The following is a 27,987-nucleotide window of genomic DNA, read 5'->3' as shown; positions in this document are numbered from 1 at the left end:
AAATGCTGAGAAGAAATAAAAACAATTTAAGGCAAGAGGCAGTGTTACTTCATGTCCATTTAGAGGGGGAAAAACCATTTTTTGCATATACAATTATTAGGTACGTATCCCAGTAATTACTTTGTTTTACTGTTTTTAGTATCAGCATTGTTATCATGTAAGATAGATGTATATGATGAAAAGTTAAAGTGGAAAAGAAGACTTCTCAAATCCCCAGGACCACTGTCTAGAGATAATCATAGTTTCTGTATCCTTCCAGGAGTTTCCTGTCCCTAGACCACACATATACACATATGCACCCCTTTTTTTTTTTTTTTTAAGATTTTATTTATTTATTCATGAGAGAGACAGAGAGGGAGAGAGAGGCAGAGGGAGAAGCAGGCTCCATGCAGGGAGCCCAATGTGGGACTCGATCCCAGGTCTCCAGGATCAGGCCCTGGGCTGAATGAAGGCTGTGCTAAACCACTGAGCCACCCGGGCTGCCCCCACATATGCACCCTTAAACATGTTTTTATACCAGTGAGATCTTACGTGCATGTTGTGAAGACTAGGTAACTCTGTATAGCTTGTTTTGTGTTTTACAGCAGTTAGCTCTTTACATTTTTGTTACACAGACAGGAGCAGGAAGATCTTGAGTTGAGACACAATTCCACATTAAAACAGCTGATGAGGGAGTTCCATACCCAGCTGGCACAAAAGGAGCAGGAGCTGGAAGTGACCATAAAAGAAACCATTGGTGAGTCGAATTTAAATTCAGTAAAGAACATGTCAGAATCAGCAGAGACTATTTATAATTTAAACTTATTGTTTTCACACTGTGCTAAGTGCTTTAAGTAATTAAACTGGAGAAAAAAACAATTCCTGTGCAAGAAAGTTCTCTGGTGGGAACCTGTGCTGCCTGGCAGCAGCGTGCCTTTAGGAGAGGAGGAAAAGGTGAAAGAATCTGAAACATTAGCTAATTAATTGCCTTATGAAGACATTTCTACTCTATGCAAGGGTACATATGATCAATTTTTTAATCAAATTTAATTTGGAACTGAAATTGACATGTAGATATTCTTACCTAATGTGTGTTTTTGTGTGTGTCCATCTTTTATTTATTAGATAAAGCCCAGGAAGTGGAAGCTGAACTTTTGGAAAGCCATCAGGAAGAGACAAAACAGTTATATAAAAAAATTGCAGAGAAGGAAGATGATTTACAAAGAACAGCCAAAAGATATGAAGAAATCCTTGATGTACCGTACTTCTTTCTTTTTTTTGAAATTTAGCTGTGCTAGATTTCATAGTAGTGTTAACGATTGGCTATCAGATTTCCTGTTTTTTTTTTTTTTTAATGTAGAGGATTTTTGTTTTGGCTTAGTATTATCCAAATTTAGTATATGCACTCTATGCAGATTTATAAGGAGTCTGATTGATTTCTGCTAGGATCATAGTTTCCTGATCAGATTCTGCTAACCCAGTAGTTCAATCCCCTTGGCAGGTATCGAAGCAACATTGAGTTACTGAAGGGAAGAATGGATTCTCTTCTCATATTTCTCTCAGACTAAATTGTAAGAGAACCAGACTAAGAATTGAGAGCTTGTGCTTGGGTGAAGTCTAAGTAATGGGACAGTTTGAGTATAAGCGTGGCCACCTACTGGGATCTTTCCAGGAGGATCAGTTAACTTTACTCCATCCCAACCCAATTTTCACAGTTTTTGTTGCTCTCAAGAGAGAAAAAAAAAATGGAGAAAAAAAATAGAATGCATCAGCCAAATATATTTAGTGGAAGGTTGGTTCAATGTGCTTAATCTGCTGGTGATGGATTAGGATTGCCATTTCTGTGTGTCAAGATAAGCCATGAATGTCAGTGAGTATTTTGGACTCCAGAAAATTTTCAAATGTAAAACAGTGTAAAGTATGCTATGTTGAGATACAGATTCTTTAGTTACTCCAAGCCTTATTTCACTATATGCTAGGAACCATTTGTTGATTAAGAATGCATAAATCAGAGAATCATGCCTCAACAGAGTATGGCAGCGATAGAAGTCTGAGCCAGGAACAGAGTCTAATAATAATATTATTTCAAATGCAATTGAAAAGGCTGGAATTCCAGTATAAGGCACATGCATAGAGATGCCACCTTGTATAATTTTTGAACTTTAGATCTTATTATGAAAAGGTTTGAATAATTACACTCACATTTCTTATACTTCTGTAGAGCATATATCTGTGAAGCTTTGAAAAACACTATTGTTTCTTGAATGCTTAGAGAATGTTGAAATTGGAAAATACATTAAATTTTTCTTTCCTTTCCTTTCCTTTTTCCTTTTTCCTTTCTTTTTCCTTTCCCTTTCCTTTCCCTTCCCCTTCCCCTTCCCTTTCCCTTCCCTTCCCTTTCCTTGAAGGCAAAGCAAGTTCAGCATAGTTAATGATTTGCCTAAAACTTCACAGTGAGTAGGTAGGAGAGCACTGATCCTTCATAAGCTTCATATATTTATAAAGACTTCTTACTAAGAAAGGAACTTGGGGAACACAGCAGTTATTTATCATGGATAAACTCAGTCAGGGAGTTCATTTGCAGGGACAAATTGTGCCACAGCTAGAATGTTCCCTTTTGTGAACTACTTCTCTGTTTCTGGATGTATGGGGTAGCAGACAAAAGACTTTCCAAGGTCATGACCAGCCTCTACAGGTAGAGGGGTGAGGGAACGGGGAAGCACAGAACAGAAAGTCAACCTGTGGTATGGTTCTTCCTTGAAAATCTACTGTTTATTAGGGAAATTAAAAGAATGATCCTAGAAGTTTCAGGCTTAGAGACAGGAATTGGAGGGTGAGGGGAGGTATTGGATGGACTCTTCTCTAAAACCCCTTCCTGTGTTTCAGACCAGCACAGTCCATTAGAAATAGAATGCTGGCCACAAATGTGAGCCATATGTGTAGTTTTAACATTTTCTAGTATCCACATTAGGAAAAGAAAAAGAAACAAGTGAGCTTAATTTTTTAAAAAGTTTTTATTCAGATTCCAGTCAGTTAATATGCAGTGTAATTTTAGTTTCCAGTGTATGATATAATGATTCAATGCTTCTATACAACACCTGGTGTTCATCATAGATAGTACACTCCTTCATCCCCGTCACCTATTTCACCCCCCATCCTCTGGTAAGCATTGATTTGTTCTCTATAGTTAAGAATCTGTTTCTTGTTTATCTCTTTTTTTCTCCCTCCCTCTCTCCTTTCCTATTTTTTCCCCCTTTGCTCATTTGTTTTGTTCCTTAAATTCCATATATGAGTGAAATCATATGGTATTTGTCTTTCTCTGACTGACTGCCTAGGTGAACTTAATAGTAATATGTTAACCCATTATATCCAAAATATTGTTTTAATCTGTGGTCAGTGTAAAAATTATATATGTATTATTTCTTTAAGATTTAGTGTGTTTTTATGTTTGCAGCCCACATCAGTTTGGAGTAGCTATATTTCAGGTGCTCAAAGCCACAATTCTGGGGTGGCTTGTAGCTACTGTATTGAATAGTGTGGCCTCAGACTTATAGCTGCCAGGTCTAGGGCTAACTTTGTGATAAATAAGCAGTTCTCATCTGAACACCCCAAATACAAACTCTGTCTTGAAGAATTTCTTTCTTTTTTTTTTTTTTTAAGATTTTGTTTATTTATTCGTGAGAGACACACAGAGAGAGAGAGAGGCAGAAGCATAGGCAGAGGGAGAAGCAGGCTCCACACAGAGAGCCCGATGTGGGACTCGATTCTGGGACTCCAAGATCACGCCCTAGGCCGAAGGCAGGCACTAAACCGCTGAGCCACCCAAGGATCCCCAAGAATTTCTTTTTAAAAGTACAAATATTACCAGGGCACCTGGGTGGCTCAGTTGCTTAAGTGTCCAACTTCATCTCAGCTCAGGTCTTGATCTCAATGTTGTGAGTTTGAGCCTTGCATTGGGTTCCATGCTAGACATGAAGCCTACTTTGTTTTTATTTATTCATTTATTCTTTAAAAAGATTTTGTTTATTCATCAGGGATACAGAGAGAGGCAGAGACACAGTCAAAGGGAGAAGCAGTCTCCCCACAGGGAGCCTGATATGGGACTTGATCTGGGAACTCTGGGATCATGCCCTGAGCTGAAGGCAGATGCCCAACCTCTGAGCCACCCAGGCGGCCCTGGAGCCTACTTCAAAAAACAAAAACAAAAACAAAAACAAAAAACAAATATTAGCAAGTCTTAGCAAATACTATATTCCTTTGATTCTGAGACATATTACATATTCTGTACCATTTTCCCATTTTAATATTTCCAGAATTAGAATTTTATGTGGGATTTGTATGTTTTATTTGGTGGTGTGTTTTTCCTCTCTGGAAAGCTATTATCAAATTGATGATGTATCTTAATGATGACATTGTAGAATGCTGCATTTTATCATTCATTAAAACAGTTCTGAGATTTGTTAATAACAAAATGGAGCACAGAAACCTTTTCATTTCCCTGCCTTTACTGTCTTAGGTAACATTATTACTATTCTTTCCTCTATTTGAAGATGCTGGGGACTTTTGTCATCTTTGATCCACACCTTCTGTCTTCCTCCATCCCTCATACATTTGCACCTCCACACCTTTTTGGGCATGAAATCTGCTTATCTTCCCTGATTTACTAGGCAGAGAAATCCTCTCTTTCCCTATAATTTTATGCCTCCAGCACAACAGCCAACATATAGTAGACCTTCAGTGCAAAGATTTTCACGGAGTCATACTGCATGTTCCTCTCCTCTCAACATTACCTCTATTGCTACTGTCCGACTGCCATCTTCCATTTAGTCTAGTCTTTTGTATTAATTTCTCAGCTGATGTCTTTGCTGCTAGTCTTTTTCTAAGGTATTCATCTCTTCTTGTCAGAGTTATTTTCTGTCTTGAAATGAGGACATGATCCTCCTAAATACCTTCATGGCTTCCCATTGTCCTAATAATACCTCCTCCAGTTCATTCTGTGGTGTAGATGAACTTAGCTTTAGCTTGTTCTTCATCATATTTTACCTTTGGTCATGCTTTTCTGTATGCCTAAAGATCACTTTTTCAAACTTTGTAAATTAGTGTAGTTATTACCATCTTTCAGATTTGGGCTTTAAAAAATAAGTTTCCAATTTAACTTTATTTAGACAAAAATTTTTGAATCAAGTCTTTTCACACAGTTTAAAGATCAAAATAATATTAATAAGTATAGTTTAGAGGATGGCCTATAATAAAATCCATTCCTGTTCTCTGTATTCTACATCTTGCCCCTTCTCTCTCCACAGGTAACCATTCCCCTCTTCTCTTTTTTCTTTTTTAAAGAGTTTATTTATTTGTTTGAGAGAGAGAGAGAGAAAGAGTGTGCATGTGCATCAGCAGTGGGAAGGGCAGAGGGAGAGAGGGAATCTCAGGCAGACTCCCCGTTGAGCCTAGAGTCTGACTCTGAGTTCAATCTGAGCCTGACACAGAGTTCAATCCCATGATCCTGATTCTCATGACCTGAGCCCAAATCATGAGTTGGATGCTTAACCAACTGAGCCATTCAGTTGCCCCTATTCTTTTCTTTTAAAAAAATTCGATTTATTTAAGTTAAAAAACAGTTTATCCATTTCTCCCACCTCCGCATGCCCTACCTCTGGCAGCTACCAACCTGTTCTCTGTATCAGTGAGTTTGGTTTTTTCATCCTTTTATTTTTGGTGTGTGTGTCCTTACATCTAAACTAAGTCTCTTGCACACAGCATATAGATGGGTCTTATTTTTAATTTATTCAGCCATTCCAAGTCCTTTTATTAGAAACTCTAGTCCAAAAAAAAAAAAAAAAAAAAAAGAAACTCTAGTCCATTTACGTTTAAAGTAGTTATTAATATGTGCTTGTTGTCATTTTGTTCATTGTTTTCTGGCTGTTTTTGTAGTTTCTCTCTGTTCTGTGCTACTTTGCCCATTTTTTTGCTTTGTGTTTTGATGATTTTCTTTGGTGGGGTGCTTATATTTATCTTTTATGTATTTATTATAGTGTTTGCTTCATGATTACCTTGAGGCTTACATATAACAGTCTATTTTAAGTTGATAACTGTTTAAGTCTGATCCCATTGTAAAGCTTAACATTATAATCACTCCTTGACATTTTGTTTTTTTTTTTATTTTTTTATTTATTTTTTATTTTTTTATTTTTTTATGATAGTCACAGAGAGAGAGAGAGAGAGAGAGGCAGAGACATAGGCAGAGGGAGAAGCAGGCTCCATGCACCGGGAGCCTGACGTGGGATTCGATCCCGGGTCTCCAGGATCGCGCCCTGGGCCAAAGGCAGGCACCAAACCGCTGCGCCACCCAGGGATCCCCCTTGACATATTGTTTTTGATGTTATATTCTACATCTCTTTGTTTTGTGTTTCCCTTAATTCATTATTTTTACTATTTTTTTAATACTACTTTTGTAGATGTATTGGGGGTTTGTCTCTCAAGTATATGGCTTAAAAGGTGGGATGCCCAATGTGAATTTCAAACCCTTCAGTACTCAGGAGAAGTTCTGGGTTTTGAGTTTCCTCCCTGTTGTTAGTTGTCATCCTGGAGATACGATTTATGGCAAGGTTGTGTCTTAGCCTCTTCTCCCCACTTCAATGTGGTTTTTTCCTCATTTGTGTAATGTAGAGCTGTCCCTTATCCAGGCTTTTTTTTTTTTGTAAGAGGAAATTGTTCCATATGTAGCTGTAGACTCAGTGTGTTCATAGGAGGAGAGGAGATCAGGATCTTCCTGTATTGCCACCATCTTTGTAATATTGCAGTGTTTTATGTTAACAGAAACAAAAATGAAATATGTTATTTTTTCTCTTTTCTACCCAAAAGTTTGCTTTTTGAATATTCTTTTCTGCATCATTATGTTTTCATATATGATTTTTTTTTAGAACCCCTTAAATAGAATTAATTGCATGTATGTTCTTTTGGTACTCTCTATCCATTTCTTCACTTATAACATGAATTTTTGTCATACATACATATGTGTGTAGGAAAATACTAATTTATATATCCTCTCTCCTAGATTGTAAGCATCTGGTAGGTAAAGGAATTTTGTTATTTATCTCTAGTTTTGAAGACCTAGCCAGATACTTGGTGTATACTAGACACTTGGTAAATTTGAAGGAGATGACATATGGTAGGGCAGGGAAGAATCCATTTGGGAAGAGGGAGTGATGACATCCCAGAGGAAGAGTTGAGTACTCATGTAAGTGAGCTTGAGTAATAGCCTGGTCCCAATTCAGAGCCGTCCCACTGGGAGAAAATAGCTTGGCTACATTAGATCAAACTGGTTTTATTGACTATATTTTAGTTTATTTGACTTTGGCATAATAACTAGTCTTTCAAATATGATTTCCATGATGTGCATTAACTTTCAATTTAACCGGGTTTCCTAATTGTTTTTACTTTGAAGGAAAACAATACTGGCTTTTTTTTCCCCTCCTCCCAGAAGACTAGTAAGCTTTTATGCAGGAATTTACAAAATTGTTTCTTAAATTAGAAATAACACAGAAGGGATTCTTTCCTAATTCTTAGAGGGCTTGGTTTAAATAGTATCCCATAACTGTCAAAGGAAATGTCAGGCATAGCTAATTGTCAAATTAAAATTTGGGCCTAGGGGCACCCCGGGTGCTTCTTGATTTTGGCTTGGGTCATGATCTTCTAGGTTGTGAGACTGAACCTCATGTCAGGTTCCATACTCAGCTCAGAGTCCACTTAAGATTCTTTCTCTCCCTCTGTCCCCCGCCCCCCATACTCTCACAAAAAAAGAAATAAAAATATAAAATAAAATCTGGGCCTAACTGAATAAGTAGCTGTAGGAGTGATCCTTTCAAATGTGCCTAAACCACAATGACACAAACATCCACCCAGGATATGCCATAGTAGACTAAAAACAGTAAACCAAGATTGTGGGCATTAACATATTTACAAGAGTTTTGATGTTTTAGGGATAGAGGCTTGATTCAAGTGAGCCTCAGTGGGGAGATGTCTAAGGAGGCTAGTTACTAGACATCTCTGCTTTGCTTATGTTGCCACAAGGAGTTTGTTCTTTTTCAGTTGGTCTAAGTTTCATGACCAGTGGAATTTCAAAGTAGGTTTTCTAAGTGTCCGTCCGTATGGTTCATTCTCTTACTTTGTGCCGTGAGGCCTATCTCTTTTCATTTGTTTCTTCATTCTGTCAATTCAGCATCTGTAAATCAGATACCTGTTTGTTGCTGTTTTTCCTGTTCCGTCTTTTTCTCAGCAAACACTTTTCCTGTCTTCATTACTCAAATCTGATCAATATTCCAATTCCAAATGTTCTTTTAGCACAAAGGTTATAAGATTTATAAGAGCAACAAGAGGTCTGGACTGCTCTGTACAATAAATTATGGCAATTATCAAGACAAATGAACAAATGTAGAATGGGCAATAACCTTTACTAGGGCAGTCAAAACAGAAGAGAGAATGATTTATGTACCATAAATTTTCTAAGTAAGATTTTTGGACCAAATAAGTCACATATACTTTTGCAGCTTTGTCTATTTTTTTGCAGAGTTCAGGGCAAATGGAGACATTACATGGTTACTAATGCATTGGACAATAATTTTTTTCAAAAATAGACTTTAGTTGAACATTTTACCCCAAAGAACCACTGGTGTGGTTTGGGGACAGATGAATAGATGTGCAGGTTTGCTGAGTCAGAATAAAGAATCATTTCTTGATTTACACAGCTTATCCAAAGGGCTAGAAAAAACTTCCACAACTTCTTATGATCAGTTAAGTTGCCAGCTGGTTGATCAGTGCTGTGCCTAACAGTATCTGCTAGTTTGTATTAATGGTTATTTCCTGGAAATCAAATCCTAATGTGGAAAAGGGCAAAGTCCATAATACGCAGGCTCTGTGTGCAAGTTCTGTCACCACACTGTTAGATAACCGATGGTCATTCAAGCCTGGGAACCCTTGCTTTTAAGGGGAAAGAAACTGCTTGATGGGCTTTATGGTGTGGAGATGGAGAGAGTGAGAGAGGGAAGAGTAATATCGCAAGAATAGCGAGCTTGGTGTTAAAAGTGGGACATGAAGGGAGGTGTTTAGAGCATAGTCATCAGTGACAATAGAAAACGTGGTTTGTGTCTCCAGAAATGTTTCTGGGTATTTGTTTCCTCTTAGAGGTAGTTTTCTCTATACTGTGTTTGCCTCTATGATATTCTTTTTGATATGTTCATTAGCACTTTTTTTTAACTGTAAAGGCTCGTGAAGAAGAAATGACTGCTAAAGTCATGGACCTGCAGACTCAACTAGAAGAGCTACAGAATAAGTACCAGCAAAAGCTGCAGCAGGAGGAGAGCCCTGGCAATGACAAGGTGAGAGGTACTGGGTCCTGCTGCATGTGTTACTTCAAAAACACTGTCATTGCCGACTGACCTACATACCTATATCATTTAATCCTAACAAAAACCTTTCAGGAAAGATTTTTGACTCTGTTTTATAGGCAGTGAAACTGAGAATCAAACAGGTTAAGTAAAATATTCAGTTCACACAGTCAGTGTTGCGTTGGGAATTTAAACCCCATCTGCCAAATTTCAGAACCTAGACATTTATATAAGTGCTTCTCAGTCTTTTCCTTGGAAAGAATACAGGTTCCAATACAGTAAACAAAAAGGTTCCATAGAAAATATGATAATTTGAGATTTTTTATATTTTGTGCTCAACACTTATGTAGATTTTATATTCTACTCTATAATATATCCTTATTTATAATCCTATAAAAATGGTTTTGGTAATATACCAGTAAGAAAAACAATTTCTATTTTTTTCCAGTTAATGGAATAGATGCAGATACAGTGGGATTATTTTGGGAAATGGGACTGAATTCAAAGATAGCTAGCAACACATATCTAGGCATTTTTGTAATTACATTCTTTAAATATAATTGATGCTGTGAAAGGCCATGTTTGCCTTGTGGGCTGCCTTTTCCCCTCTGCACCTCAGCAAGTACACCTGATAGGGCATGTGGGCCCCAGTTTGAGAAGCTGGACAATGTGTACCATTCTGCTTCCTAAAGTGTCCTCACTCACCTGGTATAGTCTTTTCATCATTGTCATAAGGGCCTTGGTAAAGTAGATGGACACTGTTCATAAATTTATCCTTGAGAATTATAGAGAATTCATTACAGAATATCAGTTACCAGAGAGTAATTTTCTAAACAACCAATTACATGGATTACTTTTCCAAAATGGAGAAAAGTAGTCTTTTTTTTTTTTTTTTAAAAGATTTTGTTTATTTATTCATGAGAGACACAGGGAGAGAGAAAGGCAGAAGCATAGGCAGAGGGAGAAGCAGGCTCCCTGCAGCGAGCCTGATCCAGGATCATGACTTGAGCTGAAGGCAGACACTCAACCACTGAGTTACCCAGGCATCCTGAGAAGTAGTCTTTATAAAGGGCTCTGTTATGCTATGCCACTTGGTACATATATCTTAGCTATTAGCACCCAGCAAGCTGAGTAGACTATTTCTCTCTTTAATAGTTATAAGTTCTCTTGTGTGTGTGTGTTTTGTTTCGGTTTTTGGCTTTTGGTTTTTAGTTTTTGTTTTGCCATCTGGTCATAATTTGAATATACCAGGTGCTATTAAATATTAATTCCTTGAGAAGAGTACATGTACTTCACTAACATATTCTTTTCCTTAGTATCAGAATAAGTATGTTGCACATAGTGGCATTTGACCAATGTTAGGATGCTGTACAGTATTGAAACATGAAACTAATATTCAGAAGGTCTTCTTAGTCCTTTACCTTGTATCATAAGAAAGGAGAGAAAAAATCCTTAATTATTATTTCTGTTCTAAAAACTGTTTTCTGTTTTATTCTTCATGAATTTTTATCCTTATTGAGCATCTTTTGATGCTTCTGGGATACAATGAATATCAGTGTTGAGTTAAATGAAAAACAATTTGTGATTATACCTCAGAGTGGATTCCCAGAAATAGTCCTTTAGGAGTTTCCCTAAGGGGCCCATAGGCTGTAAATAGATTTTAATATGTTTAGTTTTTTTAATGATAGAAATAATAAGTATATTCTTGTTATAAAAGAGATAATACAGGAGTATATAGAATAAACTCTGTCTGGTGGGTACCTCCCCTTGCGAAGTAGTAATCATTGTTAGGAGTCTGGTGAGTGACTTTCTAGTCCTTTGTGTTTACTTAGGTTTGTGTATATTTACACTATAATAGTTTGAAGATTTTATTTATTTATTCATGAGAGAGAGAGAGAGAGAGGCAGAGATACAGGCAGAGGGAGAAGCAGGCTCCATGCAGGGAGTCCGACGCAGGACTCAATCCCCGGTCTCTGGGATCATGCCCTGAGCCAAAGGCAGATGCTCAACTGCTGAGCCACCCAGGCGTCCCTATGCTATAATAGATTGTATAACAAAATAGACCAGGTTAAAAGCAAATATATAAAGTTGTCTCATCTTAAATCTTACCACTCTCTTAAGGTTAAAACACTAAATTTTTATTTTCCTGTTATTTCATATTATTCCATTTATTGTTCTGGATTTTAGTGTATATACTCATTTTTTCTTTTCCATTTTCAGATAACAATTATGGAGTTACAGGTAAGACTAGTTCTTTATTGAATTTGACTGAAGACATTATATTTTCAGGAGTATTTAGGGTGTGTGTGTGTTTAAGATTTTTATTTATTTGAGAGAGCACGAGTGGTTGGGGGCGGGGGCAGAGGGAGAGGTTCAAGCAGATTCTCCTCTGAGCAGGAAGCCTGTCACGGGGCTGAATTCCAGGACTCTGAGATCATCACCTGAGCTGAAGTCAGGTGCTTAACCAACATCAAGGCGCCAGGAGTATTTTGTGTTTTAAAAGTTAAAACATAAAGATAATTTACCAAGCAGTACAGTAATATATCCAAGCAATGATGAAACCCATATACATTTCAGATCTGACTTTTTGTTCTTTCAGACACAACTAGCACAGAAGACTACTCTAATCAGTGATTCAAAGTTGAAAGAACAAGAGTTCAGAGAACAGGTACAGGTTTAATTTGGTGCCTTTTATTTTGAGCTGACTCCCTTAATTTGTGTTCATATGTACTTGAATCTCATTTAGCTACTTTTTTAAAAAGAACTGATATAATAATTGATTTAATAGCTGGCTTTGCAGTTTTGTCTTACACAGGAAATGTTATCTCCAAATCTGAAGGTGCTGGAGGATATCTCTTAAATTCATGATCGTGTGTATTTAAACAAGAAAATTTGCATCTTCTTCCTAATGTTTAACATCTTGGATAAGAATTTATGTTTATTCGTAATAACTTAATTTTTAGTAAAGAAGTTTTTATTTTTATCAGAGGGAAAATATGTTGAGATCAGTCTTTATTACTCTTTTTCCCTAAGTAGTTGAATTGTCTTGATTTAATATATTTTGTCCATGTATTATCCAGTAATTAGTTTTAAATAGGACTATGTATATATATTCTTAGAAGGTTGCATAAGCATGAGCATACCAGTATATGTGTATCTGTGGTGCATCATCTTTAGTCTTTTTTCCCAAATTCTGGAGGGGTAGTGACACAAGTCAGCATGCTGTTTAAAGGCTGCATCTCCAGGGATTTTTCCAGTTTTTGTTTTTTGTTTTTTAAGATTTTATTTATTCATGAGAGACAGAGAGAGAGAGGCAGAGACACAAGCAGAGGGAGAAGTAGGCTCCATGCAGGGAGCCCGATGTGGGACTCAATCCTGGAACTCCGGGATCATTCCCTCAGCTGAAGGCAGATGCTTAACCGCTGAGGCACCCAGGTGTCTCTGTTTTGTTTTAAAGGTTCTTTATTTGAGAGAGAGAGAGCACATGTGCACAGGCATGAGAGGGGCTTAGGGAGAGGGAGAGAGAATCTCAAGCCGACTTCCTACTGAGCATGGAGCCCGACTTGGGGCAAGATCTCATGATCTTGAGATCATGACCTGAACTAAAATCAAGAGTCAGAGACTTAATTGACTGAGCTACCCAGGTGCCCCGATTATCCAGTTTTCTTAAAAGTCATATATAACAAAAATCTTGACAATTGTTGAAACTAGGTGATGGATAGGTATGTGTGGGCATTGATTGTACTCTATTCTCTATGGTTTAGTATGTTTCAAAACTTTTACAATATATATATTTTTTAAATCATAAAAATAAGATGCTAAGTCCCAGTGCTACCTTATGTTTTTTGTACTTTCCAGTGGTTTATCTTTTCTTATCTATTCTCAAGGTTACTGTTTTTAAACTCCCTTCTTATAGCATCCTCAAATCTTCAAACTGTGCTAGCATGGCAGTTTTGTATTAGTTACTTTTATGGTGGTAAAATACATATAACAGAAAATTGACCACTTTAACTAAAGTGCACAATTCATTGACACATAGTTCACTCACAATGTGAAACCATCACCATTATCTAGTTCCAGAACATTTCATCACTCCGTAAGGAGACCTCATGCCCATTAAGCAGTCACTCCTCATTACCTCCTGGCAATCACTAATCTACTCCTGTGTCTGTAAATTTGCCTGTTATGAGTATTTATATAAATACAGTCATATAAAACATAGCCTTTCTTTTCTGGCTTATTTTACTCAACATGATGTTTTTAAGGTTCATCAGTATATCATGTATCAGTACTTCATTCTTTTCTTTGGCTGAATATTTTATTATATGGATAATAGCATACTTCCATTCATGAATGTTTGGGTTATTTTTGCCTTTTGGCTATTAATATAACCAGTGTTCCTGCTGTCAATAACATTGTTACAAGTTTTTTTTTTTTCGTTGTTACAAGTTTTTATTTGAACACCTATTTCTAGTTCTTTGAGGTATATACCCGGGAGTGGAATTGCTAGATCATTTGGTAATTATACGTTCAGCTTTTTGCTGAACCACCAAACTACTTTACATAGTGGCACTATTTTTCATTCCCACTGACAAAGTTATAAGGATTCCACTTTTTCCTCATGCTCCCCAACATGTTTTTTGATTGTAGCCATAGTGGTTGATATGAAAAGTAGTATTTCGTTACAGTTTTATGTTTTTAAGATTTTATTTATTTATTTGAGATAGAGAGAGAACATGAATGAAAGGAGGGGCAGAGAGAGAGAGAGGGAGAAGCAGACTTCCCACTGAACAGGGAGCCTGGCATGGGGCTTGATCCTGGAGCCCTGAGAGCAGGACTTGAGCTGAAGGCAGACACTTAACTGACTGAGCCATCCAGGCACTCCTTCATTATGGTTTTAATTTTTCTAATGAGTAATGATTGGACATCTTATTATCTTCTTTTTGGCCACTTGTATGTCTTATTTAGAGCAATGTCTGTTTAAGTTCTTTGCTTAGTTTTTAGTTGGGTTATTTGGTTTCTTGTTCAGTTGTATTCTTTATTCTGAATACAAGTCCTTTATGAGGTAAGTAATTTGCAAGTATTTTCTCCATTCTGTGGGTGTTCTTTTCACTTCCTTGATAATGTCCTTTGAGGCACAAAAGTTTTACTTTAAAAAAAAAAAAAGATTTGATTTATTCATTCATGAGACACAGAGAGAGAGAGAGAGAGGCAGAGACATAGGCAGAGGGAGAAGTAGGCTCCCAGCGGTGAACCCGATGTGGGACTCAATCCCAGGACCCTGGGATCATGCCTCGAGACAAAGGCAGACATCAACCACTGAGCCACCTAGACATCCCTCAAAAGTTTTACTTTTGATAAAGGCCGTTTTATGTAATTTCTCTTTTGTTATCTGTGCTTTTGGTGTCATATCTAAGAAACCATTTGTATTAATTGTATTTGTTTATATTCTGTCTTAAGTATTAATCTGGTTGGCTACAGCAGTCCATTTTTTACATATGATTTCCATATGAATCATATGATTTGAGTATTTGTTACTTTCAGATTCACAATTTAGAAGACCGTTTGAAGAAATATGAAAAGACTGTCTATGCAACAACTGTGGGAACACCTTACAAAGGTATGAGTGATCTCTCATGTTATCCATGGTTATCTCTTATTGCTGGATTTATGGAGGATTTCTATTTTTGTTGTTGCTAATCTTTACGGTGAGTATATTTTATGTTTGTAATTCACCAATAATAGCTAGTTTTAAAGAAAGAATGGTAGTAATCTAAAACAGAAACAATGCATATTTGTTGCAAAAAAAAAATCAAACAATATTGTGGTGTCTTAAATGGAACTGCAGGTTCCTACTTTATTCTGTGTTATCCAGATGGAACCAACCTAGTGGCAATTTATGTATAATTTTTTCAGACTCTTCTATGTGTATGCAAACATTTATTTAATCTACTACATATATTCATATGGACTGTTATATTTCTAAAATGATCCTGTTTTTTACTATTACCATAAGGCTGTAATTACTAATTTTAAACTCAGATTTAAGGAGAAAATAATTTCATAAAAATTCTTATATTCAAGGTAGGAGAAGGTGATTTGGAAACATTCTCATGATTAAAATAACATATGCCCCCCCCCCCCAACATAAATAAATAAAAATAAAATAAAATAACATATGCCACTTACAAAGGATTTTAAAGATGAACTTGAGTGTTTACATAGTTGTTCCCTTGAGGTAATCATGATCTTTGAATAATCTCATAATAATTTTCCATTCGTTGTACTGTCTCACTTCATTAAGAATAGTTTTATTTTGCTATTTTGTAAAGCTTTCTGCTTTTTCAGGGAGGCACTAGCACATAAATCTAAACCATTTTACATTCCTTTGTGCTTTTGAAAGCTCTTACTTATTGCAATGAAATAACACAAGATATTATACAGTTTTTAATTAGATTAAACAAGGACTTGCTTTGGATTCTCTCCAAAATGCTCTTCAAAAACAAGAGAAAACCAACTTGGAAGTGTCCCATGGCTCACAGCAGACAAGACTCCTGCTATAAAGATTGTTTGTCATATCTATGTCCACACATGGGATTATCAGCTCAACTGCTGACTCAGTGCTTAGCAGTGCATAGAGAATAATATTGATTCTTTTCATTAGTTTCAACTTAAGATTTTTATAATTTTCTTTGTTCTCATTTTAAATTGTAAAATGAACCCACATGTACATTTTTTTAAATAACTAACACATAGACAAGTCTCCTTTGCCATCCGAAAGTAGAGCATTCCTAGGATACCTTACATTAGCTGAAATGGTATAAAGCAAAGAAGCAATTACCACTAGTTTATATGGAAAATTTTTTTAGCATTCTCAGACCCCAAAAATATCCTCTCTTAGGCTTTTCTGATACTTTAGGACATGTCTTGCTAACAGATGCACAAAATAAATCAAGATAAAACAGAGATGGTTACGTATACAGCTATGGTGGCTTGATGCTGAGTGTAGTTCCTGGGGAAGGTGCTTGGTGGAACCACTCTTGCTGCAGGGTTCTGTGCTGCCTCTCTAATGGCTTGTTGCAAAACAAACACTGAACACTATTTTCACTTTTCTCCCTTTTCATAAAAGCAGAAAGCCCTTTAGATTTCTTTCAGTTAGCAAAGATAGGTACTAATGAAGATTTTTGTAAAAGCCATAGTGTGGCATAGTGTGAGTTTTTGAAAGGCAGGGGATACATGTGTAACACTAAGTGCCAGGCACTGTTTTGTATATCAACTCATTTAATCCTCTCACCAACCCTGTCAGTCTGGTTAAATATGCACATTAATCTCTTTACTACGCTGCCTCTTTACAGAGTAGAGTAGAATGAGCACCCACCATTCAGGAAGAAATAAAAGGCTACTAGTTCTTCAGAAACCTCTGTGTAGGCCTCTGCAATAATAGCTTTATTCCTCTCCACATACTGATTTTTCTTTCTGATTTATGTTAACCATTCTCTTGTTCTTTATTGTTTACCACCTATGTATATATTTCTAAGCAGTATTTTGTTTAGATTTTGCTTGTTCTGGCACTTTATGTAATAGAATCATATTATAAGCTTGTTTTTCTTTTGCTTAATATAAGTTTTGAGATGCATACATGTTGTATGTTGTTCTGGTTCACTCATTTCCATTTATTAATTTTGTTCATTCTTGTATATCTCTCATATGAAAGATTTTCTCTGTACAGATAAGACTGGAATTGCTGAGTCATAGGATAGGAACATTCTTGTGCATATCCTATCCTAGGTTGTCCAAATTAGATATAATTGGAAGATAATGTAGGAAACTATTTTCTATATTTTTTGTAGTAATTTTCATTTTCATCAGCAGTGCTGGATTTATTAAGGCCCTTTAATGCTTCATTTATTAAATTCTGTGCTGTGACATGTAATTTTAATTACATCTCTCTTATTGGTAATCAGGTTGGACATCTTATTCTTTTTTTTTAAGAGATTTTATTTATTTGAGAAAGAGAGTGCATGAGCAGGGAGAGGGGCAGATGAGGAGGGAGAGAGAATCTTAAGCAGACTCTGTGCCAAGTGTGGAGCCCAATGTGGGAATTGATCCCATGACCCTGAGATCATGACCTGAGCTGAAACCAAGAGTTGGATGCTCAACCGACTGAGCTACCTAGGCAACCCAGTCGTTCATTTTTTTATTCATTCATTTTAGTTGTGTATATTTCTTTTGTGAAGTTCCTCTCCATTTCTTTTTTCTAAGATTATTATTTCCTTATTGATTTGTAGGAGTTTTTTTAAAAATTCTGAATATTAATCCTTATTTTTATGTGTGTATGTGTATATTTGTGTGTGTGTGTGTGTGTGTGTGTGTAGTCAAGATAATGTACTCGGTGTTTTCTTTCTTTATTGTCTTCTGAATTTTTTATTATGGAACAATAAAAAATAGACATATAGAAAAGTAATGAATATGGTATATAATGAACACATATGTACACATCAGCCACCCTCCACAGTTATCAAGACATATCTAATCTTGGTTCATCTATAACCTAGCCTTTCCTATCCTTGGCCCATTGGATTATCTTAAAGTAAGTCCTAGGTATTATATCTTATTTAATGTGTAAATATTTCAGTATATATGTGTACAAAGGTTTCCTTAGAAATAGCCATAGTGCTAATATCACACTTAAAAATTTCACAGTAATTCCTTAATCAAAGAACCAGTCAATATTCAAACTTTTAGTTTCATAAATGTTTTCTGGTGGTGGTGGTAGTAAACAGTTGATTTATTTGAATTAGTAGCCAATTAGTACCCATACATGGCATTTGATTGAGAAATCTCTTTTTAAAACTAGATTCCTTGTCCCTCTCCTTTGCCTTTTTCTCTCCTTTTGTTTTTTATTTGTTGGAGAGACCAAATTACTTATAAATTTAACACATTCTGAGCTCTTGGTACTCCATCTGCTGGTAGTTAGAATGCGGGGCTTGGTTAGATTTCGATTTGTGTTATTGGCAGTAGTACCTCCCAAAGGAATTGTACTATATGTTGCTTCACAGCAAAAGATGCATGTCTTTTTTGTAACAGCTTTCACACAGTTCCAGGTGTCATCATCAGTCTCACTGATCATCTTTATTTAGCCTTAGATTTTAGCACCCACTGGTGACTGTTTACCAAAATCTGTTGTTTCAATAGTGATTGTGTAATGGGGATATTCACATTTTCTCAGTTCTTGTGCAGATATTAATTTGAATTATTCTGTAAATACAAACATTTCCATGCTATCTATGTGGTTACCTTGAGGTATAGCTCATACAGGGAAAACCATGGTAAATTCTATTTACCTGATTTAGTTATTTCATATTTTTGAGAGTCTGTTTTAGCACCTGCAGTCTGTTCCAGTGATGGATTTGTCTGTGCCTGCTCTAACACTTCACTCTGTTAATTATGATGACTTCATAGCCTGTCTTGCTGTTTAGTTGGGGAACACCTCCCACTTTATTTTTAAGAATGTCTTAGCTCTTCTTAGCTCTTTGAATGTCTATTTAAATTTTAGAATTGGATTGTCAAATTACACTCATAACACACACCCAGACCTAAGAGGATTTTGATTAAGATTGCATTGAACTTACAGAAAAATTGAAGAGAATTGGCACATTGTGGTACTGAGTCTCCAAACCATAATCATGATATCTTTTAGCATTTATTTAAGTCTTTTAAAATTTCTGTCCATAATGTTTATTGTTCTGAGCAGTATTCTTGTACCTTTTTTATTACATTTATTCATAGGTGTAATTGTAAATGTAAAATTGGTTTATTTTCCAATATATGTACAATTTTGAAGAAAATGTGAACAAGTCTGCTTTTAACTAAAATTATTTGTAATACACTTAGTTGATTACAATTGTGTTAAGTACAGATAAATGGATATTCCAATTATACATTTTGGAATGGGGCCTGGGTAAAATATTGTATTAAAAATGCTGAATAGTACTCAGGTAAAATTATTTGGAAAGACTCACAAGAAGACAATTTGGCAAGCATCTTTATTTGAATGATAACTAATATCCACTCTTACTGCGTAAAACCCAAAGTAAGAATTATAAGAAGAGGAAGCAGTTTCTTTTATATGCCACTGCTAGGGAGAAGACAAGAAAGAGGCACATGCAATGAAAAGCAGTATTAATTACTTATCTAGGAAAATGGCTATACATAAGTAATCTACATGTTTATAATAATGAAATCAAGTATTTTCTGAAAAGTGTACAGCATTGCAAACTCTTGTATTTTGCATCAATCTACAGGAATGAAACACTTAAGTATGATATATAGATAAGAAGTGTTTGAAAAGGAAATAGTGCATCATCATTATTTAGTGTGGTTGCTCTGTATTTGCAAAGTGTGATTTAAAAGAATCGTGACTTTAAAAGTGTACACATTTAAAAAATGAAATATTCCAAACTTACGAATGCATGCAAAGTATCAAGTGTGAAGACTAGTTAACACCTATGAATTCACCACCTAGAATATTGTCAGTGCTCCTTGTGCTGCTCTTCAGTCTCCTGTATCTCTATTGTCTCCCATGCTACAGTGTACATGTGGCTCCATAAAATAATTGACTTTATTGTTTTAGATGTTTTGGGCTGCATAGAAATGATATCATACTGTCTGTTTTCTGCCTATTCTTGCCTTTTTTTCACCTAGCATTATGATTTTGAATTTCATTCTAGTGTGTGTTTAGCTATAACTATTTTGAATGCTGAATTTAATAATAATTATATGTTTATACCCTATTTTATTTATTCTCTTTTTGGTAGACCTTTGAATTGCCTCAGTTTTGCTTTTATAAACATTGTAACTGTGAACATTGACTTCTGGTATATATGTGAAGCATTTCAGGATGTATTGGTAGGAATTGAATTTTTGCATCATAGAATATGCTTGTCTTCCACTTTATGAAGTTTTGCAAAGTAATGCCAAGTTGTCTATAGATGTTGTATCTGTTCGTATTCTACGAGCATTGCACAGACATATCTATTATTCTACATACTCACCAGTGCTTGGTATTATCTGACTTTTAGGATTTTACTAATCTCATATGTTTAAATAATACTCCATGAGGTTTCATTTGTTTCTTTCTTTTTACTGAACAAATGGTGGTTTAAATTCTATGCCAAAAGAAATGTAAAGTTACAATGAAAGGCCACTTTCAACTTTGGCATTTAGAGGGTCACATGCTGTTCATAGTCTTATAATGGAAACCTTATTGTATTATCCTGCTGCACAGTGTGATTTCCTATTATTCAGTTTTTTAAAAATCCAGGGTTACCAAGGTATAAATTTACACATAATAATATTTAGTGTGATTTCGTATACCTGAACTATATTTATTGTTTACTTTTAGGCTAACATGGGGCTTGGTTAACAAACGGAGTTTAACTTTTTATGACAGGCTTTAAGATGTTGAACCAAAATATTTGAAAACCACTAAAATGGCATTAATATTTCATGTGTTTTCAAATTATTTGATCTGTTCTGTATCTCCAAAGAGGTTTGAAAACTTGATTTAAACTTAAGTGCTTTTAGGTTTGTAATACTAGAAAAACTAGAATTCTGTTCTTTTTTTTTTAAAAAAAAAGATTTTATTTATTTACTCATGAGAGACCCAGAGAGGCAGAGACATAGACAGAGGGAGAAACAGGCTCCACGCAGGGAGCCCAACGTGGGACTCAATCCAGGGTCTCCAGGATCGTGCCCTGGGCTGAAGGCGGCGCTAAACCGCTGAGCCACCTGGGCTGGCCTAGAGTTCTGTTCTAAGATACTGAGTTCTTAATAAATAAAAATGATTGTTAACTTTAGTCATTGTGGAATATCTGAAGCCAACCACATAATATTGAGGAGAGAAATACGAGTTTTAAGGAGTCTTTATATGCTCTAAGTACATATAGTCTTTTTAAATTGCCATGTCAAAAGGAGAAGGAAAGATGTGAGAAATAAAATTGCTATAATAATTCATATTTTCTCTTCCAATGGAAAAATACCAATTGGAATGCTTTGTGTTTGTATGTACAATACTATACAGTACAATATAATTAATGCAAGAGTGATGCCTCTCTTTATTCCTTTGATTGTTCTTTAGTTTGGTGTCTAAGTAATAAGTAGCTTCTCTGACTTTTCTTTACAATTTGATCTGAGTTTTTTTATTTGACAGGTGGCAATTTGTACCATACTGATGTCTCGCTCTTTGGAGAACCTACCGAATTTGAGTATTTGCGAAAAGTGCTTTTTGAGTATATGATGGGTCGTGAGACTAAGGTATAAATCATTTCTGGTGATTTGGCATGTAGCTTAATTTAAAAGGAAATGTGCCCACTTTTAATACTTTTATACACATGCATATTTTTACTGTTAGACTATACGTGTTAATAGTTGACAATAGGCTATTGTGTTATTGTTCATAGATTATAAAATGAATTGCTTATATTTGTTACAGTTATAAAATATTAATAAAAATACTGTCGGGTGATGCTAAGTACTGAAAGTTGAAATTTCATGAACTTAATACTTTGTGAAATGTTGCTATTTTTATTTTTGACTTCAAATTAAAGTGAGGATAAAAGATTTCATTTTCATGGAAACGTTAGGGTAATGCAGAAATATTGGTAATGGTCATAATTAAGAAGTAAGTAGTAGACTACATAATTAAGTAGTCACTTAGGGATATTTAGAAATATTTTAGTCACTGTAAGAAAATAATTCCTATACATATGGAATATTGATCATTAAAATTACCACATCGTATAAGTAATAGTACTTGGCTAAATTTGTTTTCTGAAATATTACATTTATTGTAAGGTTCTTGAGTGTGTAAGTCTTGTCTTCTTCTTGTTTGTATTCCCTGCAGTGCTTTTAAAAGAGCCTTATACTGGATTTTTTATAAATGTACCTTGAATTGAATATATTTCAGGAAATTCATGATCCTTTCTCAAAATTTTTCATTTAAAGCAATTTTTCTGACATTGCTTCAACTTTTTCCCTTCATAAACTTTTACATTGTCCATATACTTTGGCTAAGAATGGGATCATGAAATTAAAAAAAAAAAAAAGAATGGATCATGAGTTTTCCATTTTTAGAAGCAATCAGTGTTTTAATTTATAGGTCTTTGGAGGTTACTAAGTCAGAGTGCTAATAAGCCAGTTCAGGGATTAATTTGGCAGATACATTTATTTATTTTTTACTTTTTTTAAAGATTATTTATTTATTCATGAGAGACACAGAGAGAGAGAGGCAGAGACATAGGCAGAGGGAGAAGCAGGCTCCATGCAGGAGCCTGATGTGGGACTCCATCCCAGGTCTCCAGGAACACACCCCCAGCTGAAGGTGGCACTAAACCGCGGAGCCACCAGGGCTGCCCAGGCAGATACATTTAAAGCCTAAAAAGTAAGGGCATAAGAAAATCTCTTAAAAGAATGTTACAAATTTATGGATTATAGATTTAGCTAAGCTCTAGGAATTATAGGACTATCAGTTGTTTGAATCTTTAATATCTATAGAAATCTCATTTCATTGTATTAAATGACTTCAAATTAAAGTAACATCTTGGGGATCCCTGGGTTGCTCAGAGGTTTAGCGCCTACCTTCCCGCCAGGGGTGTGGTCCTGGAGTCCCGGGATCGAGTCCCACATCAGGCTCCCTGCATGGGGCCTGCTTCTCCCTCTACCTGTGTCTCTGCCTCTCTCTCTCTCTGCATCTCTCATGAATAAATAAAAAAATTAAAAGAAAAATAAAGTAACATCATGTGGATCCTGAACATGTAACAGAGGAGGGGTATATTAATTCATAGTAATTCAGTATTTTTTTCTTAAAGGACTTCTTTTTTTAAATTCAAAAAATACCTAATGCTGATTTTCTCCTTATTTTTTTAAAAAACCAAGCTAATGAAATATAACTATCTCTTATTAAGTCATTATTGGATAGTAGCCTATATTTGCAGTGGGGTAAATAATTTAATGTTACCTTGTTATTGCAGGGAAGGGAGAAGGGTGTGTCTTAAAAAAAAGCTGCTCAGAACTTTAGCTATACTGATTCATTTCTGAATCTAAAGCTGTGATCCAGTGTTGCTAAATAAATTATGTAATCTTTTCTTGGTCTGTGACGTGAAGAGATGACTGCCTCAAACTGTGTCTTCTGGAGGTTGCAAACTGTGGGGGATGAGATCTCTACAAAGTTTGAATCCTCTTGAAGAAAGACCCAGCACAAGCATAAGATGTGTTCTGGGGCAGTGTCATTCAGCCAAGTGCAAACTTGTGCTTTCAGGGTTGTGCAGTTAGTTTTAGGCTATGACTTACAAAACAGCTGGAAGGGGTAACCTCAGGGCATAGGCAGCCCGTCTAATACTTGATTCGGAGTCTATGTGGTGGAGTGGTCTCTCTGGTCTTTTATCTTCAGCATTTAATGCATCTGGTTACTACAAATGACTAGTCTGTCATCCTACCATCACATTTTACAGATAAATGTAGAAAATCGGTAGCAGATACTCAGCTTAATTTACTTCTTATTTATTGAGCACTTGCTACAGGTTGCCCATTGTATATCACCATGGTGGGGAGGAAGATGAAATTTGACACTATCTCTAATTTATTTTTTTTTACACTCTCCCTAATTCTAAGGAGGTAAGAAAAGTGGAGCTGTTTGCAGTTAAGCATGATACAGAATGTCGTCAGGTTGTTAAAAGAGGCACAGAGTTCTCCTGTTTACTTGTGGGAAGGTCAAGGAAGACATTGTAGAGAAGCACATGTATCTGCTGGGCTTTAAAGCTAGGTCAGGGGTATATGGGGGTGGTTAGATTTTAATAGATGAAATCAGATGGGAGGGGAAGCCTAGACAGAAAGGCCAAGGCAGGAAATTGAGTGTGGGTTTTGGAATGACAAGTAGTCTGGTCCAACTAAAACACTGGATCTGTGGTAGAAGTGACTCCCTTTAGGGCTGCACAGAGTGTGGAGGGCATGGAATGTTTTTAGAGTTTTAACACTAGATATTGGGATAGTTAGCCCTTGAGCAGAGATTGACAAGATCAGAGCTGGTTTTAGACATATCTTTTACTGATTTGGTTAATATCTATACATTGACAGAGAATTTGAAATGGAGACTAGGTTTTGGTTTTTGAGTGAGCCAAAGTATATTGTGGCCCTTGTGATTTGATCCTGATCTAGAGTTGTATCTTGCCCAGCAGGATATGTATGTCATCCCACCTGTGTTTCTTCATCTGCTTTTACACATGGTGTTCCTTATTTTATGAGGCAGATGATTTATTTAAGGAAGAGCACATGTAGAACACATGTTCTTATAGTATGAAGCTAAGGAAATGTCCTTTCTTTCTTCTTTCACTTTCTTTTTCTTGGGTTTTTGATCCTCCATGCTAAAATCAGCCTATTCTCCTTTTCAGTAGAAAGTGTTTCTCATCCTAATCTTTATCAAAGCTTCTCCCTAAAGAAAACCTGGCAGGAGATGCCACCTCTAAACCAGGTAGCTCATTTGAACTTTTTTCCTTACTTCCCAGGGCCTGAGTATATTGTATGTAGAATAGACAGTCTGAGTTCTTTCCCAAGATCTGGCAAAGAGCCTGGGCTTCTCCATTTAAGTTTCCTGGCAAGAGAGGGAAGAGCTTTAAGTCTTTACTGGGTAAACTGCTGCAAATTCAGAGTCACTGATGAATTTAGAGGTGGGTTTCTCATTGTCTAGAAATGTGAAGAGACAACTAGGAATAGTTTGGGGTTTTCTTGACAGACATGCTTGTGTGTGCATGTATGTGGTTTCATAGTGAATATAAATGGACTTTTGGGTACTTTTAACCTTGCAAGCTATTGAAATTAATTCCTAAAAACAGTCTTCATAGATAGTATACCAAAAAAGCAAAAAATTGCTTCTGAGTGTTAATGAAAAGAATACTGAAATAGTCACTACTTCATATTTCTCTTGTCGTTTCATGCCACATATGCTTAGTTTCTAGACCAGTTTAGCATGGAAGATTCTATCTAGGCAATACAATTTAAAGGATGAGGGTTTTGTAAAATGCCTTAGAATTCTCTAAAAACGACTTTGTTTTAAATGGTATTTTTTTGTTCCTCAAAATGGCAGAGGCAAAGATGAAAGGAGGGAAGGGGGCTGAAATCTTGCGGAGTATGGGGTTTGTGGTTGAAGAACAGTATTAGTGGTTGAAGAACAGTATTAGAAGTATGTCAAGTGACTTAACTAGGCTTAGCACATAATTGGAATTTTAAAAACATTAGTATCTTTCCTTCCTGGAGATAATTATACATATATACATTATATATGATGTGAATTTGTAAAATTTTTGGTTAACTTATTATGTCATCTTTTCCTTAGTGACCTTCTCTAGTCCCTAGCCCTCTCCCCTACACACACACACACACACACACACACACACACACAGTCTGTGTAACTGAACCAAGAATGTTAGAGTGAGTTCTCCGGGTGACCGTGCAGTCCTCTGTGGGAGTCCTCAGGGGAGAAGCACTAGCACCTGATTTTGTATGTAAGCACTGAACTTGTTAATCCTACTTATTTCGTGAGTGTATCTTATTTCATAAGGTATCTTCTTTCCTCTCTGTCTCCCTCAAAACACCTCATCTTGATACAAAATAGGGAATTTCAACCTTTGAGGAGAATTTTCCACGAGCTTTTGGGTGACAGTCTGACTTACGGTATATTCATTTAGATCTGCACAATTTATGACCTTGTTTTGCAAGCTACCATGTGTAATGTTTTGATTCATCATGTTTTCTACCAAACAAAACATCTTGTGTTTATTTAAGATGTAATTCGTATTTCTATTAGGCTGATGTGCTGCATGTTGTAAAAAATACCTACTAAGCATGTTCATGTTCATGCAGTAGCCCATGTTTATGAGATATATGATGTGATTTAGTTAAAGCTGAACTTGGGAGTATCTAATTCTGATTATTTAGAGCATATGTTTGGCAATACATCACTTACTAGATAGATTTCTACAAATAAAAAGCCTTATAAAATGAATGAGTAATAAAGTTTCATCTTCATAAGACAAAGGGCCAAGAACATTAGAACTTTATATAGCTTCATGCTATTGTAATTTCATCTTCTTGAAATAATATCAACCTAGACATTGTGAGGAGTCCTTTTAAATTGAAATTTTAGTGTTGGCTGTTATTTCCTTGACTAATACCTTCACATCATACTTCTTTGGTCGTGGCTTCCATTGAGAGCACTAAAGAATCCCACCAGCAGAACATGTCAGAATGGGGTGAGACTTCATCTGCTTCACTGTCTGTTAGTGATTATCTCTTGTTTTTTTCTAGACCATGGCAAAGGTTATAACCACTGTACTGAAGTTCCCTGATGATCAGACTCAGAAAATTTTGGAAAGAGAAGATGCTCGGCTAATGGTAAGCTTTAAAAGTGGCTACAGATAGAAGACAACTTTATCCCATCTTTTTACATTCTGTTTCATTTACAAAGACTTTGAGTTGTTAAAAGACATTTTAAATGTTTAGTTTTTATTGTACTGTAGCCGAAAAAATGAGAGTGAATCTACATTAAGAAAGTTTAACCAAGGGCAAATATGAATTGGTGTCAAGGAAAGAACAGTCTTCTTCAGTAGCATATATGAGGTTGATATCCATATATGCTGTATATGGGATTTCCAGAACTTGGGCTATTTATGGGAAGTACAAAAAAGGCATTTGTTCTAGTATACCAGTAATAATTTTTAAAACCAGATTATACCATGATGTGAAATGAAACAAACACACATTTCATATACATTTTGCAAAATTATTCCTATGCCGAACTTCTTTTTACTATGGGCCAGTAATTCAGTGGGAAGATCCATTCTAAGTGTGTGTGAAAGTCACACTAAGAGTGTGAAATTTGTGAAGTCTCAGATCTTTCCCCAGCTTTCTTTTTCTGCTTCCTTTTCTTGTCTTACTGGAAGCTTGTGGCACTGTTCACATCCCCCCGCCCCCATTTCTTTACTTGTTTCGTGATCTCAGCACCATTGTTCTCTTCTCTCTCCTCACTAAAGCAAGCAAAGATCTTTTCCTTTATGATGAATTAGTCTATGTCCAAGTATCTCCCATAAGAAAGACTAAGTCAATAAATAATCACCTCTCTAAGCATCTGATCTAGCAGAGTATGTCTCTTATTACAACAGTTCTTGCTTATCTTAAGCCCCAGTCTTCCTGTAGTGGTTACCAATTTGTTCTGGGTCTAACCCATGAAACTCAACCAAAAATCTGTTGATGGCCTGAGTGGAGGACTTTTTTCCAGGCCAGACACCCCACATTTGTCAGCCATTTCTTTCTTTTATTTCTTTTATCCTTTCCCTTCCTTCCCCCTTCCCTCCCCTCCCCTTCCCTTTTCCCCATTTTATTTATTTTCTTTTTAAGTAAGTGCCATGCACAAAGTGGAGCTTAAGCTCATAGCCCTGAGATCAAAAGTTGCATCCTAGAGCACCTGGCTGGCTTAGTTGGTAGGGCATGTGACTCAATCTCAAGGTCTGTGCTGGGCGTGGAGCATACTTACAATAAAGAAAAGAAAAGAGTTGCATCTCTAACAACTGAGCCA

At 35.9% G+C, this 27,987-nt stretch overlaps 1 protein-coding gene across 7 annotated transcripts in view; it reads left to right on the top strand.

Moving 5' to 3' along the window:
* GOLGA4 (golgin A4) overlaps positions 1-27,987 on the top strand; it is a 123,931-nt gene that overhangs the window by 87,292 nt on the left and 8,652 nt on the right. For all 7 annotated transcript variants that reach the window (XM_072793389.1, XM_072793388.1, XM_072793394.1 and 4 more), the window contains 8 exons: positions 615-736; positions 1,105-1,235; positions 9,240-9,353; positions 11,583-11,603; positions 11,962-12,030; positions 14,907-14,982; positions 21,574-21,677; positions 26,721-26,807. In XM_072793389.1, the coding sequence (XP_072649490.1) occupies positions 615-736; positions 1,105-1,235; positions 9,240-9,353; positions 11,583-11,603; positions 11,962-12,030; positions 14,907-14,982; positions 21,574-21,677; positions 26,721-26,807 (724 nt within the window). The remainder of the gene's footprint in view (positions 1-614; positions 737-1,104; positions 1,236-9,239; positions 9,354-11,582; positions 11,604-11,961; positions 12,031-14,906; positions 14,983-21,573; positions 21,678-26,720; positions 26,808-27,987) is intronic.

This window comes from Canis lupus, chromosome 22 (assembly GCF_048164855.1).
Source record: "Canis lupus baileyi chromosome 22, mCanLup2.hap1, whole genome shotgun sequence".
Taxonomy (NCBI): domain Eukaryota; kingdom Metazoa; phylum Chordata; class Mammalia; order Carnivora; family Canidae; genus Canis; species Canis lupus.
This window is presented reverse-complemented; position numbering and strand designations above follow the sequence as displayed.